Raw genomic sequence first — 20,024 nt, forward strand, 5'->3', positions numbered from 1 at the left:
GGTAGAAACTAGATCCATGAAGAGGAGGGGGTGCCTGGCAAATCTTTCATGCTGTGTTGGGACCCCAAAGAGGTCTACTCCCAGAATATAAAAGAATTGGAAGTAAACCAGCACTCCAAGGGACTGAAAATCATCTCAGTCCCAAAAGTAGATTGAAATAATCCTGGTTTGCTAGATCCCAACACATGGGATCCCAAGTTACATTCCAAGCCATGTAAACATAATCCTTGTGGAGGTAGATAACTTCATCCTATGCCTCAGATTATTTCTACAGGTTTTCAGATCTAATGCATGCCATTCAATCAGAAATCACCAAGTATATTGAGGAGACAAGGCAAAACCTAGAAAAACCAAGATAAACAACAGACACTAGAAACAGACTCAGAGTTTCCATATTAGGAAGTTATTAAACTGTAAAATTACCATGTGCAGTATGCTCACATATATAAAGGATAAGGTAGAGAATCTTGATAGAGAACCAGAAATTTTTTATAATTGTTTTCTCTTTCTATTTTTATCCAATCAGTTTCATTCTTGATATTCAGGGTGCCACAGTTCTCCTGCATAGGGTAGCGGATGAGAAACAAGCCAAAAAGGTTTGGGAAAAGCCAAAAAAAAAAAAAAAAAAAAAAAAGCAGTTGTGCTACATTCAAGGATGCCTGCATCAAAGATGCAGCATCTGAGCATTTGTTTTGTGCCAGGCTCCTGCCAAGGGCTTTCCATGCAATGTCACATTTTTCATAGCCCTAGAAGGCAGTTAGGACTATTCTCTCCAATTTAGAAATGGAGAAACTGAGGTCTAGGGAACACACAGAACATGTTCAAGGTGTCCTAGCTACCAAGCATAAAGCCAGGATGTGCAGCCAGGTCTGCCTGTTTCAAGTGTCCCACTCCCCATCTGCTGATTGCTAGGGTAAGTCATGGATTCTCCTCTTCAAAAAAACCTCATTAAGTACCAACTACGTATAGGGCCCTAGCCTGGGCTGGTATCAAAGATCCAAGGCCATGGCTTAGGAAGTGAAAATACTTTAATGAATCTGAGGTTTTGTCCATCTCTTTTCTTTCTTCCTCCTTTTCCCTGTTTCTGGAACTCAGCATCCAGCATGCAAAAAGGGCACAGGGATAGACTAGGCTTCATGCATAGAATAGAATGAGTAAGGGCCACAGTTCAAAATCCAATTGTGGCCACCAGATCTGAGATCCCCTGGAAAGCTGAGTGGTGATTGTCGAAGAGATTACTTTTTGGGGAGCCGGGGGTGACCCCCCCTCTGGCCCAAGTCGCAGGTCCCTTCCTAGGGAGCCAGTGCTTAGAGAGGAGCTGCAGGATGACAGCACTCTTTCCATCCCAGGGTGCAGGCAAGGGGCTCAGCCTTCAGATAGGCCTCCCTCACCCCATGGGGTGGCCAGAAATCCAGACCAGGGCCTGTGGGGGAGTCTAGGTCCCTGGGCAGTGGAGCACTCCAGGGCCATGAGGCAGAGCCCTGGTGGATCCTTGCCTGCTTGGTGGCTTTACGTAATTAGTTTGGTTGGGGAGGAGGGGTTCCTGGGTACCAGCAAGGTAATGGGATAAGGTAGAAAGGGGACAAAGCAGGGAAAGAGGTTTCCCTGGGGGGAGCACGTGAGGGCTGGGGCAGAGTGAAGCTGGGACAGGTGGGCAGGTCAGAGGACAGAAAGGGGCAGGAGCTTAGAGAGGAGTGGGAGAGGCATGGACAGGGGGTGGGCAACTAGTGACAGAATGGGGTTGGACAGGGCCTCTGTCTCACGCATGGGTGAGGGAACGGTTCTAATAGGTGGAGAACAGGCTCTTCCTGGTGCTAATATGTTGCATGAGGAGGATAAGGGATCAATACTTGGAAGAAGCTATTGGCTCCTGTAGCTCAATGAAAGTTAAGTGTGCTTTTGGGAATGAGAAAAGGGGTTCATGAACATCAAGGGGGTGGGAAAGAAATAGGCAAAATGGGGTCCGGTGACAAAAGTTGAAAGGCAATCCAGGCCTGATGCCAGTCTGGGCTGTGAGCAAGAATAACAGAAGTCCTCTGGTCCAGGCCAAGTCAAAGGAGGAGGAAGGCAGGCAGCCCCAGGCATCACCTTGCAGCCAGCAAATATCCCTGTTATGGATTAAAAACCCAACAGGTGAGGGGGAAGATAGGGACGGCAGGGCTCAGGCTGGATGGGCCAGATCTAACACTCAGAACCCACCAAGTCTCAGAACCTTCCTGCCCTCCTGGGCCTTAGAGACCCCAGATCCCAAACCCTTCCCTTCCCTTCCTACTCCCCACTCCTGGCACCAAGGAATGGAAAGGTGTGGAAACTCACCTCCTTGGGTCCTATAGCTTCAGGGAGGTGACCCGGGGGATGTGGAAGAGCTGTGTCTCCTCCGAGCTGGTGGAGCTGTGACATCACACGAAGAGAGTGAGTGAGCCTGCAGGCACAGACCCTCAGCCCTGACACAGGGACAAGCCCAGAGCTTTGATCTTCCCACCTCAGAAGTTTTCCAGGGGTATGAAAAATCCCAAAAAGCTGTGCCTGGGTGGATGTGTTGCAGCAAGAAGGATATGGGGCAGACATATGAAAGGACTTTCTAGTCCTGGAGTTCCTCAGAGTGTGTGACTCTTCAGAGCTAGGCTAGGCGTGAGCCTCCTCTACTGGCGAGGTCTCAGGAGGGGGTGTGGCAGGGGTCAGTACCCAGCAACTAGACCCTTCCTGGACCCTTGCTGTTCCCCTCAGTCCTGGCAGCCTCCTCACCTGAGGCGTTTCCAAACGGGATGAAAGTATTTGGAGGTCTTGACAGCAAAGATGATGCTGGGGATCAGGAAGAAGGTGCACCAAGCCAGGCAGAACCAGAAGGCGTTCTAGAACAGAGGATGTGGTCAGCTCGCTGTGGCTAGGCAGAGACTTCTTCCCACCTTAAGTCATCCCACTGACTCAGTGAGGCACAGGGAAGCATTCTCAGGGCTGAGGGGAAGGCCTGGTACACAGGCCTGGGGGTAGGGCTCCCGCTTCACCGCAGGCCCTGCTCATGCTGCCCCTTCCTGGGGGCCTCAATGTCCATGAGCCCTTATGAGCTGGAGGCACTCACCCAGGGGTCAGCCATCATGTCACACAGGATCACACGGCCATTGTCCAGGGCTCCGGAGAGAGGCTGGCAGGTGGCAATGTGCTGAGTCACCTGCAGTGTCAATACGAGGCAGGTACATGCAGAGACACTCAGACCCATGGGTGTACACCCCATATTCAGAGAAAGAAGCTGACAGGGACAGTGATAGGTCCAAGGGCACAGGTGAGAGCCACTGCACAGCCTGTACTCAGACACGTGGATGCAGAGACATAGACATGAGGCACACTGCCACAGGGTCATTGCTCTGCTCCTTTTCCATCCCATTCACCAGCCTGTATTAAGCCTCTACTATGTGCCCAGGACGTTTTTCTAAGTTCATACTCTTACTGGAAAGGCCCTACTCCCACGTTTGCATGCACACACACATGCACGCACCGCATACACATGCACATACACATGCACAGTCGGGGTTCAGCAGGACCACACCTGGCTAGTGTGGGCACTGGATAGCTTGCAGAGGCCATGTCAGCATAGGCATTCAGGGGGAGATGTGGTTGGAGAACTGGGCAAAGGGTCCGGCATGAGGAAGGACATGGGGGCAAGGTGTGGACAGCATGTTCTAGAGAGCCATGGCTGGCCCAGCTTGCACCCAGGCCTCAGAGAAGGGCTGTGGCAGAGGCTGAGTGAGCAGAGCCCCACCAGGAAGTAGGGGTGCAGATGTCAGATTTGGGAGTTTGGGTTCAAAGCTGAAGACCTAGGGCACCCCCAGGGGTTGTAGGAGACAGAAAAGGGATGCAACAGTGTGAAGAGCCGGTGCCACGAGGAGCCTGCTTCAGGTCAGGAGGTCCTGGACTCCCACTCACCTCCTCTCTTACCCAGGCCACATACTGGGAAAAGTAACCCATCTCCCGGATCAGGAAACACTCACTTTCCTGCAGGAAAGAGAGGAGCCCAAGGCTGACAGATGGCCCAGGAACCAGCACCCCCATCCCCCAGGCTTGACACCAACAGGACAGGCCAAGCTGTGCTTCCTGGGAGCCAGGGTGAGGGGACAGGGCTGGAGAAGTCTGGGTGGAAGCTCCATGTGCTTTAGCACCTGAGTCCATCTCTGACTATGTGGCAACCCTCCTGCCCCGTCCCATCTCCCACTCACATTCCTCAAGATATTGGTGGCCCAGGTAGGCAACTCTCCTTTTAGGTAAGCGACCTTGTCCAAGACACTAGAGGTTTCCATCTGAGGGAAAGGAGAGAGGCTTGATTCAGTGTCCTGCTCAGTCAGGGAACAGCCATGCATTCACTCATCCATCTATTAATCCAACATGTCACACACATACACACACACACACACACACACACACACACTCACCTTGGGTTGGGGGTGTTAGGACCTAAGACACAGAGGCCAAAGACAGTGGTCTTTAAGGATCTGCTATCCACCCACATTTCTTCCCACCCCCTACCCTCAACCTCCAGTGGGACTCAACAGAGTAGACGAGACCCCAAGCTAGCAGGGCCCTTACTTCCTTTTCCCCTCTGTTGTCCACCTGCTCCACCACCCCTCCTCCCCATCCCTGCAGCCACCTGGAGGTTCGGGGCTGAAGATGCCAGGGCCCTGACGGTGAGGTTGAGCTTAGCCTGTGGAGAAGAGAGTAGCGCTGATTAAGGGAAGGGATGCACAGAGAAGGAACATTGCTGCCCCTCCCTCCTCTTTTACCCCTCCCTGCCTCTCTTCTTCCCCAAGTTCCAGGCTCCCTGGGCCAGCACACTTACCACAAGGCTCTGCTGAGGGAGGACCTGCTCCTGATAGAGGTTTTGAAGCCCCTGGGCTTCCTCCTGAAGCTGCTGCCCCAGCACAGAACTGCCCTGAGGGGAGACAGAGATGAGAATGGCACCCTGCCAGGGATAGGCCAGCCTTTGCCAACATATTCTTTACCCAACTGATCAGACATACTGAGAAGATGTGGAAAGTGCTGGGCCCAGAGGCAGAAAATCAAGGCCTACTTAAGCTCCTAAGCCTGATCCAGGTTTGGGGGAACGAAGTCCAAATTCTAGGCCCACCACTAACTTATTAAGTGCCTCTAAGCCAACCACACCGGAGGTCGCCTGAGCTGTGGTGGCATCTGCCAAAAACGAACACTCCCAGCTCTACCCATCATCTGGGCTTGGTGTGAAGCCAATGTCTTAAAGAACACTTTTTAAGCTCTAAATATTTATAAATGCAAAATGCTTTTTTTTTCCCAGTAGAGTTTAAGCTTCTCAAGGACAATTCATATGCGGTCTAGCCCATCACACTGTCCTCACACCTGTCCCAGCAGATTTCATGAGCAGCGAGAATTGAGAAATGCTTGCCCAAATGTGGCATGTCAGACCAGTTACTTCATCTGATCTGAGGTGGAGGATAATCCACTTTACAGATGAATAAACCGAGGCCGTAAGATGCTGAATGACCTGCCATGGCCACACAGCCTATTGGAGGTAGAGCTTGAATCAAAACTGATACTGCAAAACTCTTAAGCCCACCCAGGGGGTACAGAGATTCATCACCCACTGGTTGGAACCCACAATCCTCTGCTTTTGCCTTTGTGTTCCTCCCTACTCCAAACACTCCCACCCTCTTCCACTTCCGGGGCCTCTCTCTGACTCCTGCCTGCCCAGTGGGGTCACTGGTCCCTTCTCACTTGGGTCCGGGCCAGTTCTTCCAGCTCCTGGGCCAGCTTCTCCATGTTGGTGTTCACCACGGGCTTCTGGATCTAGAGACAGACAGGAGAGGCCAGGAGGGAATGCACTCTGGCTCCCCCAGCCCTCAAATTCCCAGTCTATTCAGAAGTACCCCACATCAGCTAAGTCTATTGTAACACATGGGTCACAGTGTGTTTGACCTGAAACTGTGAAATATGTCTCCATTAGGATAGAAGAAAAAGACCAGTGAGGCGCCCTTTGGTGTAACCTAATGAAGAGGCCACCTCCCACCAGCATGCTCCACAGCAGTGGGTTCAGGACCATGAACAGCGACACATGCTGTTGGGTGGGAGTATGTTCATTCCTGCCCAGCCCCGATGGGACAGGCTGGAGGCACATGGTGTGTGGACACTCCCGACAGGAAGAGACCCTAGGAACATGCAGAAAAGTGGAGGGAGGGACGCCTGGGTGGCTCAGTGGTTAAGCGTCTGCCTTCGGCTCAGGTCGTGATCCCGGGGTCCCAGGATGGAAGGCCCACATCAGGCTCTCCACAGGGAGACTGCTTCTCCCTCTGCCTATGTCTCTGCCTCTCTTTCGGTGTCTCTTATGAATGAATGAATGAATGAATGAATGAATGAATGAATAATTTTTTTTTAAAGTGGAGGGAATGTGGAGAGCTGTGATGAGAGAAGATACCACCTCTCAGCCCAGCTCCTCTAAAAGCTCCTCTGACTGCCATGGTCTGGCCTGAGGTGCTCCATGCTCACCTGGACAAAGAAGCTGGAATAGTGGATTTTCTCGAGCCCACTGCTCTGCAGGGCTTCCAGGTCCCGGTGGGCAGCTGGGCTCAGCAGGTCCAGATTCTTCATGTCTACTTTGAGGTTCTGTAACTCCTGCTGCAGCTTGGCAGTGTACTGAGAGGGGGACAGGGGGATAAGGTAAGGGGTCACCACAGAGCCTTCCTTCTGGATATTCAGGGCCCCCACCTTAGATACTTCCAGCTAGTCTCCCAGGAGGCCTCTGCTTCTCAGCTGTCCCCGCTCTAACCCACCCCACAAAGACCTAGCTCTCCTCTGGCACCTATCTGGCTAGTGGACAGCAACACAGACCTTCCCTGGGGACCCATTATCAAATAGCTTTGTTGGCCCACATTTATGGCTGTGCAAGCTCAGCAGAGGGCCTCTGGTGAGCCCTCCCTGAGTGACTCCCAACTTCATCACTATCCTTTTCACTGTCACACCCCATCCCCAACCACCCCATTACTGACTGTAGCATTCCAACCAATGTCTGTCCTTAGTATATATACACCCCCTGGCCCTGTCACTCGCTGTCACCAGCCTTTCCTGCTACAACCTCAGCTATGTTCGGTTCTTCCTGGAGCATAGTTGCAAGAGCTGGTCATGGCCTCCAGACACTCACCCATCCACCCACACACCCTAGAAACGCTCCTGGGCTCTTGCCCTGGGCCAGGCCCTGAGCTTTCACCTGGGGCCTCTGCCCCTGAGGTACCTCAATCACTCTTGCAGACTTCTCGGGTTCAATAATATGGTCCCACTACAGAGGCAAGGCCAGAGGAAGGGATTTCTGCAGGAGGGATCCCCACAGCCTTCCAGAAGGTTCCCTTACCTGGCTGATATTCAGGTGCTTCTCCAGGTCATAGGAGTCATTGAGCTGCAGGACACTCCAGAGTGCAGCCCCTTCCCTGCACTGCCTGGGGAGGAGTTACAGTCATTCAAGTTGAGAGAAAAGGACAGAGGGTTGGGGGTGCTGACATCACCTACCTCAGGTCCTCCCCACAGGTCCCCCAGCATCTGCTTCCCACTCACTGATAGGCCAGGAGGATACTGATATTCTTCTTTAGACCAAGAAGCTGAGACAAATTCATGGATGGAGGCAAGTTCCCTGGGGTGTCTGCAAACTAGAAATGGGGCAAAGAGAAAAGAGCCCTGAGCAGGCTGATGGTGAGGACACCCAAGCTCCCCTAGAGCCTTGTCCCTTCCACTTCCCACTGGGCCCCAGAGCGGGGCAGGCAGGATCACCTTGTAGAGCTCCTTGCTTTCCCAGCTCTGACACACCAGCGTCTGCACGTTGCCGCCCACCAGGAAGGTGGCAAAAACAAGGAGGATGAGGGGTGCAGCGAAGAGGAAGCTGAAGCCCACACCCCTGGGGAAGGCAAAGGGACAGGGCTGAGGTGGGAGAGAGGAGGCTGGCTCCCCCGGACCACACCCTCTGCCCCATCACATCTGGGCCCAGCTTGGTCAGCAAGTTGGCCCCAGGGCAAAGCCCTTTGAAGACTCAGCCTCCTAGGGCCAGGAAGGAGAACTCAGAGCTGCTGGCTGTCCCCCTCCCCCACCTCCCACCATCATCTATCACTGGTGCCCTGGCTCCCCCCAGCAGCCCAGAGAGAGTAGCTGCATTGCTCAAAGAGACAGGATGGCCCACCTCTAAGCCTAAGGCACATGGAGGTGACTGGCTCCAGAACTCAGCCCTCAACAGAGCCACCTGGCACAGTAGGGCCCTCAACTTAGATGGGCTGAATAAGACCAGTGCTGCTGACCTATTGCAGGGCTTCTCTGTAGGAGAGGCACAGCCCCATGCTGGGGTTTGAGGCTTGGAGAATAGAACAAGGGCTAGATTTCAGCCTCTACTCGCCCCCTTGGTCAGGCACATTATGCAGTCACCAGCCTATACAACTGAATGTGGCAGCCTTAGATGGCCTTAGAAGCCATCTAGTCCAGAGATGGCAAACAGATTCTATTTCTGGCATGGCCTCCTATTGGTAATGTTATCTAGATGCTGGGTTAAGAAGGATTCTGAGGCTATGTCTGGCCTAGCAGGAGAGTGCCCATTGATTACTATAATCGCCCCTGGTCTGGAAGGGTGAAGTGCTTCTTATTTGTCATTCCTGCTCTGATCCAACCCTTTTACACAGATGAGGATGTGGAGACCCAGATGGGTTGGTAATCTGCCCAGAGTCACCCAGGGAGTCAGTGCCAGAGCCAGAAGTAGAGCTTAGCCTCTTGAGTCCCAGGACTTGCTTCTGTAGCCACACTGGGAGCTATATGCTCCCATGCTCCACATATGGGCATGAGAGGAACCTGGCTGGCCCAGGGGAAGAGACCCTTCCCCTCTCCCCAGCCCATCTTACATCATGAGGAAACGGGATCCAGCCTCGCCCTTGGCTTCTGAGCGGCTGGGGTCCTTCCTGGCAGACAGCCCCCAGACGCCCAGGTTGAGGCCCAACAGGTTACAGACCACCACAAGTAGGACTGCGGAGCACAACACGCAGCCCCAAATCCACCTGCCAGAGAGAGAGTGTGGTGTCACTGAGAAGGAAGGCACCAGGATGGGCTGGCATAGGACCTAGTAGCTAGATGGAGGCCCACTGCTCCTATGGGGTCCCAAGGGCACATAGCCAAGGTGGAGACAGAGGCCCAAGAAGAAAGGGGTCTTGGCTGAGGTAGAGGCAGATGCTGAGTATAGCCGGGAGTTGATGAGGGCTCAAAATCAGGCCCAGCGTGGCTGGGAGGCTGGGCTGCCTATCCCACCCCCACCCCCATGGGTTCCTGGGCACCTGTATTTCTCGTATCTCTGCACTTCCTTCAGGTAGGGGCGGCTACTCTGTTCCACTTCTTCCAGTGTCCGGCTCCAGCGAGAGGCTGCCTCCCAGCCTGGGAACTCTTCAGCCAGTGTCCTCAGGCCTTCAGGCTTCTGGGCCACCACCTTCTTCAGCTCTGCCCAAAGCAGCAGAGACTTATGGGATGGAAAAGTCACCCGGGGAGAAGATGGATGGGCAGGAGGAACATCTGGGACCCACAGAGAGGACCCGCTCTCTGACCAGGCCCAGACGGAGGACAGCCTTCAGCCTCCGTCCCCACCCCCACTGCCCCACTCCCGTCTCCACAAGCCTCTTTGGTGGGGGTGGCACACTCAGCAGCCAACCTGGCCCCTGACCAGAGCCTCACCTTTGACCACATTGGCTGTCTGCAAGGCTGCCAGGAGTGGGAGGGCGTTGAAGGTGCTGTTTTCCTGCCGGAACAAAAAGGCAGGTGCCTCTTGCTTTCCACCTGCTGTCCCAGCCTGAGGGACCCCTGACATCACCAGGCTGAGAGGGAGGGCATCCGTCCTAGTGCTTCCAGATCAGGAAGTCAGGAAACGGACGTCCCTTTATTCTTTTGGTGGATGGCCTCTTCTCTGCTCCCTCAGCCCAGCCTGACTCAGCTCCTCAAAACATTGCTCCTAGAAGCCTCCCCCATTCTCTCCCCACCCCTCTTGCTTGCGGCAGCCTCCCAGCCATCCTCTTCTCTTCCATCCACCCTGTACATGATGCCAGGCCTAGCTCCCTGAAGTCCAGCTCCAACCAGCTCCTCCAACCTCAGCTTAGATTCCCTTCCTCCCGGAACCTGTGGCTCCAGCACCCGGCACAGGTGACTCACCATTTTCCCAACTCTGGCACTTTCCAAGCCCTGGGTTATAGGTGCTGACTCACGCTGTACCTTCCCCCACAGCCCATCTGCACCTCTAGGGCTCAGCTTGTATGCTTGCTCCCCTGCCACCCCAGCTCCCACCACCTTGAGGGGCCCAGCTCTGCCTTCTGAGTTCCAGGCCTGCCTCCCCCACCAGACTGTGTGCACTTAAGAACCAGCATCATGAGTCTCTTAGTCCAGGGAGCCATGCAGTAGGTAAGGCCCTGACCTGACCCAAGTCTTAGGTTCAACTGGGTTCCCACCCCCCAAGGCGGAAAATGAGGTACCCTCACTTGTGAACTACCAGGTCATGGGGAAGTCAGGTGGAACGGGCAGGCACTCACCTCCTGGACCATACTGGAGAAATTGGCCTCTGGGACACCCTTCAGCCGATGCAGGACATCGTCCACAGGGGATACCTAAAATGGGGGCATTGGAGACCAGGCCTGATGACAAAGTCTATGGAGAGGCTTAAGGAGGAGCCCTGAGGGAGGATGGTAGGAACCCTCATTGTCCTCACCTACAAAATGGGGAACACTTCTCTAGGTGGCAAGGAGAATGCAAGGAACTAACAGGCATGAAGCTCAAAGCACAGCATGGCACATGGCCCAAGAGAGCTCTGGCTCCAGTGCCAAGATGGCTATCATTAACCCTTGGTGTGCAGAAAGGGAGGAGCTGCTCAAGGAAAGGGATCAGGAGTCTGCCTCAGGAAACGTCCAGGGACTCCCGGGGCAGCAGGCAGAGCAATGCCCTTCACTTGGACAGGCAGTCACCTGGCTGAAGTCAGCTCCCAGCTCCAGGGCCTGGGCTCGGCTCCGGGCCTCCGTGCAACCCTGACAGCTGGGCTCCTGCAGCAGGGTGAGGAGGCGCTCCCGGCGCTCGTAGACAGCTGGCTCCAGGTCCTGCTGGCCCTTCCTCAGCTCCACCAAAGTGGTGTTCAGGGCTTGCAGGTCATCCATAGAGACCTGCAGGGCTGAGAGACCCCCTTCTGGACGGAGGTGTCTCCATGGTTCCCAGGAGACCTCACAGGCCTTGAGGGAGATAGAACACCTCCCCCTCCTGGCAACCAAAGGGATGTGGGTCATTAATCCCGGTAGTTATAATGGAAACTGCCCCAGGGCATGTTAAACCAGGTTGAGGATCCTGGGATAAAGCCACCAGGAAGTCATGCGAGGGGCTTGCTGCAGTGGCATAAGAAATCCAGGGCTGAGTGAGGGTAGGGCCTGCCCCCAAGAGATGCCCACCCAGGACAGCAGTCCCACTCACCCTGTCCCAGGCTGCTCACTGAGGCCAGCACTTCATACATGGTGCTCTTGAGCTGGGTATGGATCGTGCTCCCAATGCTCATGCCGACACCTGGAGAGCACAGGATATTCTGCAGGGCTGGCCCCCAGGAGCCTAGGGGCTCTCTTCACCCATCCATCCAGCCTCCCTGGGCCCCGCACTGGGCTCTGCAGGGTAGGTGCTGGCTTCTTGGTCCTCAGCACAGCACTTCTGTGCTCCCCAGCCGGGCCCAATCCCTGCCTCTGCGAAGGTGTGCCCAGGTGGAGCGCAGGATGAGGGGAAGAGAGGGCCGCCCAAGGTAGGCCTGAGCAGGGGACCCAGGGGCTGCCCAGCATATCAGCCAGCTATAACTCTCACCATCCAGTTCCTCCAAGACTCGCTTCTGGGGAAGGGAGAACTGCTCTGCCACGGCCTGCAGCTCCTAGGCAAACACAGGGGCATGAGGCTGCTCTCCCCTTGTCACCTGACAGCCCCCCTCTTGTCCCTTCCCCAGCTCCCCCAGGATGCCACAGCTGGGCGGCCATCCTGAAGATGCCGACCGTGCATTTATGTGTTACAGCAACTCTCCAGCAGGGGGCAGTCAGGTGTTGAAAGGGAAACCCTTTCTAATTTGCAGGCCCCACACTATTCAGTTCTACCTGAGGCTGGTGCTCATGCAGACTCCGGGGGGTGTGAGGGGTAACTCCATACTTACCTGGGGGACATTGGAGACCAGGCCCTGGAGGCTGAGCAGAATCTCAGGCACAGCCTCAACACTGTGGCCCATCTGCTCATGCGTGTGCTGGTTGGTGACAAAGGCACAGACCACACCAATCCTGCAGGGGTGGGGGAGGAGGCAGGGGCTTGCTGGATGCCCACAGGCACCTCCGGCCTCAGCCCACACCTCCCACCCGACCCGAGGGCCCCTCACAGTAGCAGGAGGGTGGTCAGCAGCAGGAAGGCCATGAGGGTGCCTCGCTCACAGGCCATGGCCTTGTGCTCCGTCTTCACTCGGCCCCCACAGCGCCGGTGGCAGCGGCAGCAACAGAAACACAGCCCGGCAATCGGCACCGCCAGCAGGTAGAGGCCGGCAATCACAGCGCACACCACGTAGCCCGCCTCATAACGCACCACCTGGGCAAGGCAGCGGGCCTGAGGGGCTGTCCTGACCCTCAGGCCGCAGCTGCTTCCTGCCTGACGCCACAGGGAAACCCGAAGGGGAGGGCATGCACAAACAGTGGGCACTTTGCACACATCTCCTTGAACCCATGCAAGGGGTACGGTGTCCTTGTTATTTATCATCTTGTAAATGAGGAGACTGAGGTCCCGGTTTGCCCACTCACCACCGGTTAGTGGCAGGGCTTCGGCCTGAAATTAGTGTGCCATTGGCAGTGTACATGGGAGGGAGGAAGGGATGCCCGAGACCCTACCCTGGGGCCTCCCAGCAATGTGGGCCATGGGTTGAGCTGAGGAGGCCTTTCTACTTCTGTCCCTCATGCTCATCCCTGAGCTCCCTCCGCCCATCACCGGCCCCCAAGGGCTCACCTCATCCACCTTCACAGAGGACGGCTCATTCAGCAAAGTCTTTACCAACTCTGAGGAAAGAGTCAAGCTGGTGGGGGTTGAGGACAGCACCTGCCCTGCCCCTGTGTCTACCCCCACTGCCAGGAGAGAAGGTGGGCTCTCTGGAAGGGCTCCTCCCACCACCATGGCACCCTAGGACAAGCCCTGTGCCATCATGCCCAGGCTTCCTGCTGCCACGGCAGGGAGTGGCTGAGAGGAGGCCTGGCGGACCCTTCCTCGGTGGCCCTACAGCTAAGCCCCGCAGTGGAGAAGCCACCAGCCTGGTTAAAAGCTGAGAAGGGGACTGGCCTAGCAGCCCTTTCCTTCAAGAGGCAGGGGGCAGGCTGAGAGGGACAGGGCTGTAGCCCCTGCTGGTCCTCCCAACCCCTAGTACCACCAGACCCAGAGAAAATCCTAGCCAGGTCTCGGAGAACTTCTAATGTAAGTTCTTCCACTTGAGGGCAGAGAAACTGAGGCTCAGGGAGGAAAAAGGGCTTGCCCAAGGTCACGCAGGAAGGTCTCCAGGTGATGCCCTTGGGCCTGGGGGGCTCCTGGGAAGGAAGCCGGGTGGGGAAGGCCCGGGCGCGGGCAGGGGAGGCGAGCCCCGCGGTGCAGGGGACCCGCTAGCTCCCAGGCCCACCAAGGGAGGGGCGCACTCACCTGCGGGGAAGGGGTTGAGCTGCACCGCGGAGAGGAAGCGACGCACGGTGCCGTACAGGGGGTTCAGGGGCCCCGGCGGGCGGGCGCGAGGGGCCAGCCGGTGGACCCCGGGCGCCGGGGCGAACGCCAGGCGCTCTGCGCCGCCGAGGGACCCGCAGTCCGCGGCCCCCGGCCCCGGCGGGCCCAGCCCCAGCCCCAGCCCCAGCCCCAGCCCCAGCCCCAGCCCCAGCAGGGGCGCCAGGAGGCCGGGCGCGCGCGCCATGGGGGCCGCGGGCCGCGGGGCAGGCGGGAGCGCTCAGGCGGCGGGCGGCGCGGACGGGGCGCGGGGCAGGCGGTGCATCCCTCACCAGCCCGCGTCCGAGGCTCTCAAAACCGGCCCGACGGGTTTGGGCTCCCGAGCCGCCCGGGCGCCCGCCCGCAGCGCTGGAAGGGCAGGGGCGGAGGCCTGAGGGGGGGCGAGGGGCAGGGCCTGGCCGGGACCGCCCTCGGAGGCCGGGGTGGGAGCCGGGGCGCCCTCTCCGCACCCCAGAGCCCCCCGAGGGCCGCCTGGGAGCCGGCTGGGGGAGACACCTCAGCCGCTCTGGGTTGTTTAGGGTGGCCCGATTTCAAATATTATATTCCATACCCAGACCCAACAGCCCAGTCTGAGGCTGGGAAAACAGCCACCAGCGAAGCCCTGGCCCAAGGGGTGGCAAGAACGCGGCGCGACCCAGGAACCCGGCTCCTCCCCAGCTTCCTCTGGGGCCTGCTCTGTCTCCGCGGTCAGGCCTGCGCCCGCCGCCACACCAATCTGGAGCCCAGAGGCCACCAGGCTTTGCCCAGAGCGGCTCTCAGCAGAGCCCCTGGGACAGGCACATCCTTGGGGAGGGTGAATCCCGGCGAAGGTGTGCCCTTTGGCCCAGCAATGCCCCATCCAGTCATCAGCTGAAAGAGCTAATCAAGCAGAGGGCCAGAGATGTGTCTACACATGTCTCTGCTTTGTAAGTGGCTGTGTGCCTGGCACCCAGAGGGTGCCTGTGGCTGAGCAGGTTGTGGGGAAATATTGCTAAATGGTTGGGGGATGTTTCTGGCAACACTAATCACGATAGGGAAACTATCCTGACGGCCACCACCACCAAGGAAATGGTGAAATGAGCATCTCAGAGGACACGCAGGAAAATCAATAAAGAAAATGATGTTGAAACGGCTCTTTTGACCTGAAAGATAGTCACAATGCTTTAGGAAGTGCAAACAGCTGCTTACGACACAGCACGTGGACTGAAGGTATAAACACTGTCTCCGGTAGGATCGTGGCCGTTTTTAATTCTTTCCTGCTCATCTGTACTTCCTATTTTCTGTGCAATAAACATGTGTTACTCATGTTCACAGAAGTAGTAGAAGTTTATGAGTTTCCGTGGCAGCCCCATTCTCCAATGGGAGCCCTGGAGGGAGGGGCTAGGTCTGTGTACACCCCCCCCCCCCCCAAGCTATGTTCCTGGTTGGCAGGGATGAGGGAGGGGCATAGGGATTCAGGGCTGCTCATGGGGGATGGGGTGAGCAGGGAAAGAAGTAACCTAAATTTCAGTCAGGGCTGAGCCTGCAGCAGAATCCTCACCCCTCCTCTGGCTGTCCTCAGTTTCCTCTGAGCCAGGACAAGAGTACAGTCAGAGAAGGAATAGTCCAGTTAATAACGGGGTGCAGACAGGAAACGGAACCTCATCAAAGGGTGACTCAGAGATGAGGATCAGGGCTGCAAGGCAGAATGGGCTGGGGGCACTGGCTCCTTGGGTCCAGGGAGGGTCCAGGACCAGCACTGCCTTTGGAGGCCCGGCCCCAGCCCATGGAGGGGGGCCCCTGACCACTCTGCTCTGAGACTGTGCCAGACAGCTAAAGGCCAGCTGTGGCCATCCCTCATCCTCTCCAGCCCATTCACCTGAGCCCAGCACCTGCCTAGGGGCACCATGGCCCCCTGGAGGCTGCCAAGAGGAAGAGCTGGTCTCCTCCATTCTCTACTCTCTCCTCCAGTGTGAGCTGTTAGGAAGAACTTACCCCTTCCTCCACTAATACTCCTCCACCCCCACCCAGTGAGCACTGCCTAATGTCAGTCCTGCCCCAGAAAAGCCCCTTTCCTATCTTGCTATAACCCACCCGTGGTGCAGTGAAGTCCATGTAGGGTTTTCTGGTATTCTCTGACTTGAGCGCACTGGTGGCAGGGGAGCTTAGGCCCCAGTTTTCCAGGTCAGGAAACAAGCAGCCCTGCCCCCACCCTGTGCAGCCTCCCACTCTCTCCCTTTTACCAACTATTGTAATTAAGCCATGAGTCGCTACTGCTATTGTTTTTGTAAGTGTCTATAATAAAAGCACTGTACTTTGAAGGTAAGATTTCCCCCAAGAAGAAACAAAACATACCAAACTCTTTTATGGCCTAAGGGGCAGGACAGTGGATAAAAATACTGAATTTGACCATTTGACAGGTGGACAAAGTGAGGCTCCTAAGAAGAGACTTTCCTGAGTCAGTGATGAGGCCAGGAATCTCTTTCCTGAGCAGGATCCTGAAAGAACAATCTATCATCAGATGGGACAGACTTGTCCCCTCCCCCCGGCCCCCCTTGGAGAGCAAGAGGTGCTGGGGAGCGGGGGTGGCCAGCTCTGGGCACCAGGGAGAAGCCATGAACCTGCTGCTACAGTTGAATTCCTTGGAGGCAGCGAGGCAAGACAAGTGGCTGTGTTGGGGCTGGGCCGGATCGGCAGTAGGGATCCCCCTGCCTCAGCCTCAGCCTCAGCCTCCAAAGGTGTGGGGCTGGGGGGCAGCAGAGCTGCTGGGCTTCTAGAAGTATGGAGAGGAGTTCAAGTGTGGTCCTGTCCTTTCCCCTCCTTTTAGCCACACCTTTCTGACACACCTGCATGTCCCTTCTTCCTGTGACCCACTGGGACCCTCTGCCCTCCATGGAAATTCTTTGGTTGATCTGGAATGAGCTGTCTCTGGTTATCTTGGGCCACTTTCCTGCCCCTGACTCACAGTCCTCAAAAGTGTAATGGTCTCCAAACTCCATGACCCTGAGGTCAGTGTAGGGAGTGTAGAGGGGGAGCCCTGAGCAAGGAGGGGATCTGCCCTTCAGAATATAGGGCCCAGGACACCCGGTGTGGCTGGCCAGCTGCCTCATGTGCCACCTGCTGGAAATAGAGAGCAGAGATTGCCTCGAAGTTCTTAAGGAAACAGGAAAGGAGCAAGCTGGTTCCACTTCTTTCTGGCCTCAGGTGTTCATGTTGTGTCCTGGGAATGGGTTATAAACCAACCCAAGGGGACAGACAGTCAAGGCTGGAACACATTGTCTCAGTCAACATTCTTGTGATGGCAAGATTCAGAGACCCAGTTAGGCTGCTGAAGGATTTGAAAAGTGAGAATTTATTATAGAGTAACAGGGCAATTGAGGAGTCCAAGCCTGGGAGGTGGAGCTGGGCCTCAGGAGGGCTCAGGACTTGGAACAGGAAACCCATCGAGCACCTACCGCTCTGTCTCAGATGGTCTGTCTGGGCTGAGGCCTCTCCCCACTGTGTGTTAGCCAGGACCCTCTGCAGACCACCTCTCTGCATCCAACAGGACAGAGAGGGCTGTCCTGCTGATCTGAGTCTACCTGTTGTCCCCAGATCTACTGTCACCAGAGCCCACAGCACTGCGGGCCACATTCTGAAAACTAGTACAGAGAAGCTCATGGCGCACATGTGAGGCAGTATCTCCTAGGCCACCATAGTCTAGCCCACGATGACAATCCTTCATGCTACAGTGACAGTGCTGAGCCCAGCACCATGGGTATGGGTGTGTAAGGACAGTCCTCTAAACAGGAGGCAACATCCAAAAGATGGTGGCCACAGTCCCAGGAGTAGAACCTTGTTCCAAGAAGCCACCAAACACGTATGCCACCTAATGTGTATCATTCTGAAAAGCTTTGGGGTAAGAATTCCATGAGAATGGAAGAAGGTGTAACTTTATGGGAATATTTTGGAGAATTTCTACTACCATGTATGCCAAGCCACAAAACCATCCTTGACTCTTGGTCCCCCATTCTTGCATCCAGCCACTCTCAACTGCATCCTTCCAATATCACCTCCTGAGATTTTCTCCAGAAAGGACCATTGAAAATGCAGATCAGACCATGTGACTCTGGCTTCAAATTCTCAAGTGGCTCCTTCTCCAGCCTCAGGATGAAGGTGAATTCCTTAATTTGTCTTCCAAGCACCCCCTGACGGTCCCACAGTGCTCTGCTCTCATCTTCTACCCACCCTGTCCTGTCCCTGCCGGCCTGCTCCCCTGCTGTATCTCATCCTCTGCTTATACCTACCTCATTTCTGTTCATCCTTCAAGACTTGGCTCAATGGTCATCCTCTCTGGAAGGCTCTTGGGTCCCTTCCCCAGGGTCAGTTGGGGGGTCCTTCAGGTTGGTCCATACATCCTGGTCGTGACTCTATCTTCCCAACATAGAAGTTGTATTGTATTCATCCTCACATCTCCCTGCCCCCAGCCCAAAACACAGAACCTGGCACACAAAGTATTCTCCATAAATGTTTCCCTAGGGTAGAAAGCAGATTTCAATTTAAAGATAGAATATTCGGGATCCCTGGGTGGCGCAGCGGTTTGGCGCCTGCCTTTGGCCCAGGGCGCGATCCTGGAGACCCGGGATCGAATCCCACGTCGGGCTCCCGGTGCATGGAGCCTGCTTCTCCCTCTGCCTGTGTCTCTGCCTCTCTCTCTCTCTGTGACTATCATAAGTAAATAAAAATTTAAAAAAAAATAAAAAATAAAAAAAAAAAAATAAAGATAGAATATTCTGTCTCAGCCAGAGGGTCTGAAAGTGAATGTGATTCAAGAATAGATGGGAGATGTGGCGCCTGGCTGGCTTAGTCAGTAGAACATGTGACTCTTGATATCAGGGTCATGACTTCAAGCCCTATGTGGGGCATGCAGCCTACTTAAAATTCAAATAAATAAATAAATAAATAAATAAATAAATAAATAAATAAGGAATAGATGGGAGAGACCCCAAGCTGAAATTGTGTGCATGTGGTGGTGAGTGAAGCAGACAAGGAAGGAGTGGAGTGGGATGGGAAAGGGAGGATACTCTTTGGTGAATGGCATGTCCCTGGGAACTTCTTCATGAGTTTCGCTAAGCATGAAGGATGGGTCTCAGCCCAAAGAGAGGGTACAGGAAGCATGGGGGGTTTTCAGCAAAGTGCTCTAGTATCCCTGTGGTAACCACTGCAAGCCAGGTGCAGCTTTCAACATGGCTGCCTGGGCAGCAAGTATGTCAGGACAGGCAGCCTTGTCAGAAGTGGTCATAGTCAGGATGGCAGAGGCCCAGGCACATGGAGATGGCTGCACTCTGTTATGCTAAAAGAAGCAGCCCACTACTCATAGATCTTCCAGAAGGACTTGTCATAGGAAGTATCTGGGTCAACTAAAGACTTCAGTCCTTCCAGACCTGGCCCCCTGAGTAGGCTGTGTACTCTCTGCATGGCCAGGTGAGTCTCCTTGAGACCAGAGGGTCATTCTGTTCTCAAGTCTCTCATCTTGGTCTCTGTGTCAATTAGGGAGACAGCATCTTCTGGCCTGAGCCATACCTCCTCAAGGCTACTCAGCTCCCTCTTCCTCATTACCTATAGTTTCCTGGGCTACCCCTTCTTTCCAAGGTCAGGGCCCAGGCCACATCTGACACTGACATTTCCTTCCTCCTCAACCCGTGGCACTTGTAGCCATGGCCCTTTGAGAAGACTGAGTCTGGTTTGCAGAACCTTGGGGCAATTTGGAGCCTCATGTGATCCAGGGGCCTTGCTCCCTCTACAGCCTGCCTGAGAAAGCAAACAGACACAAGTTGGAGGTGAGCTGCTGCAACATCTTCTTGTACATCCTATTGTCACATCTTCTGCAGTTCAGTCTCTTCCCGTCACCACATTAACTGCAAGGAAAGGTTATTGATGTTCCCTCTTTGGAGGTGCCACGTATCCATTTCTTCCTCCTGGGTGCTCACCGGCCAGACCCTCAGGAGCTCTGTCTGACCCGAGTCTTGACCTCTTGGGCACGTCCTGCCCAGATGCCCAGGAGTTCCATGACAAAAGTCTGAAGTAGAGAGAGCTTAGATTGCAGCTAGGAAAAAGTGGCTCCACCCTTTGTCCCCTTGAGATTGCTCTGGGAGGACACAGGATGTAGCAGCAGAGACTCTCAAGATTGCAGGCCTGGAAGAGGGGAGCTAGACCAGAAAGACAAGCCCACCCAGCCACAACCAGAAGACTGAAGTACATGGGGTCACAGAGGGTCGATAAACAAAGTAGAGTCTATGAAGGTTTCAGGTGGTGTGTTGGCT

The 20,024-nt window shown here is 55.3% G+C and overlaps 1 protein-coding gene across 1 annotated transcript; it reads right to left on the bottom strand.

Moving 5' to 3' along the window:
- Window positions 1-381: 381 nt before the first annotated feature.
- PROM2 (prominin 2) lies at window positions 382-13,951 on the bottom strand. The gene is made up of 24 exons (XM_038561399.1): window positions 13,690-13,951; window positions 13,012-13,061; window positions 12,398-12,600; window positions 12,182-12,302; window positions 11,845-11,908; window positions 11,470-11,559; window positions 10,977-11,176; window positions 10,548-10,622; window positions 9,703-9,766; window positions 9,312-9,471; window positions 8,886-9,038; window positions 7,777-7,900; window positions 7,564-7,655; window positions 7,364-7,448; window positions 6,505-6,651; window positions 5,737-5,808; window positions 4,829-4,921; window positions 4,640-4,693; window positions 4,212-4,292; window positions 3,922-3,990; window positions 3,080-3,169; window positions 2,746-2,852; window positions 2,317-2,391; window positions 382-2,108 (listed from the first exon to the last, which is right to left on the bottom strand). The coding sequence occupies exons 1-23, from the start codon at window positions 13,949-13,951 to the stop codon at window positions 2,328-2,330; spliced, it is 2,520 nt and encodes an 839-aa protein (XP_038417327.1). The 3' UTR covers window positions 382-2,108; window positions 2,317-2,327.
- Between the last annotated feature and the right edge of the window lie 6,073 nt (window positions 13,952-20,024).

The sequence above is a fragment of the Canis lupus genome, chromosome 17, assembly GCF_011100685.1.
Source record: "Canis lupus familiaris isolate Mischka breed German Shepherd chromosome 17, alternate assembly UU_Cfam_GSD_1.0, whole genome shotgun sequence".
NCBI lineage: Eukaryota > Metazoa > Chordata > Mammalia > Carnivora > Canidae > Canis > Canis lupus.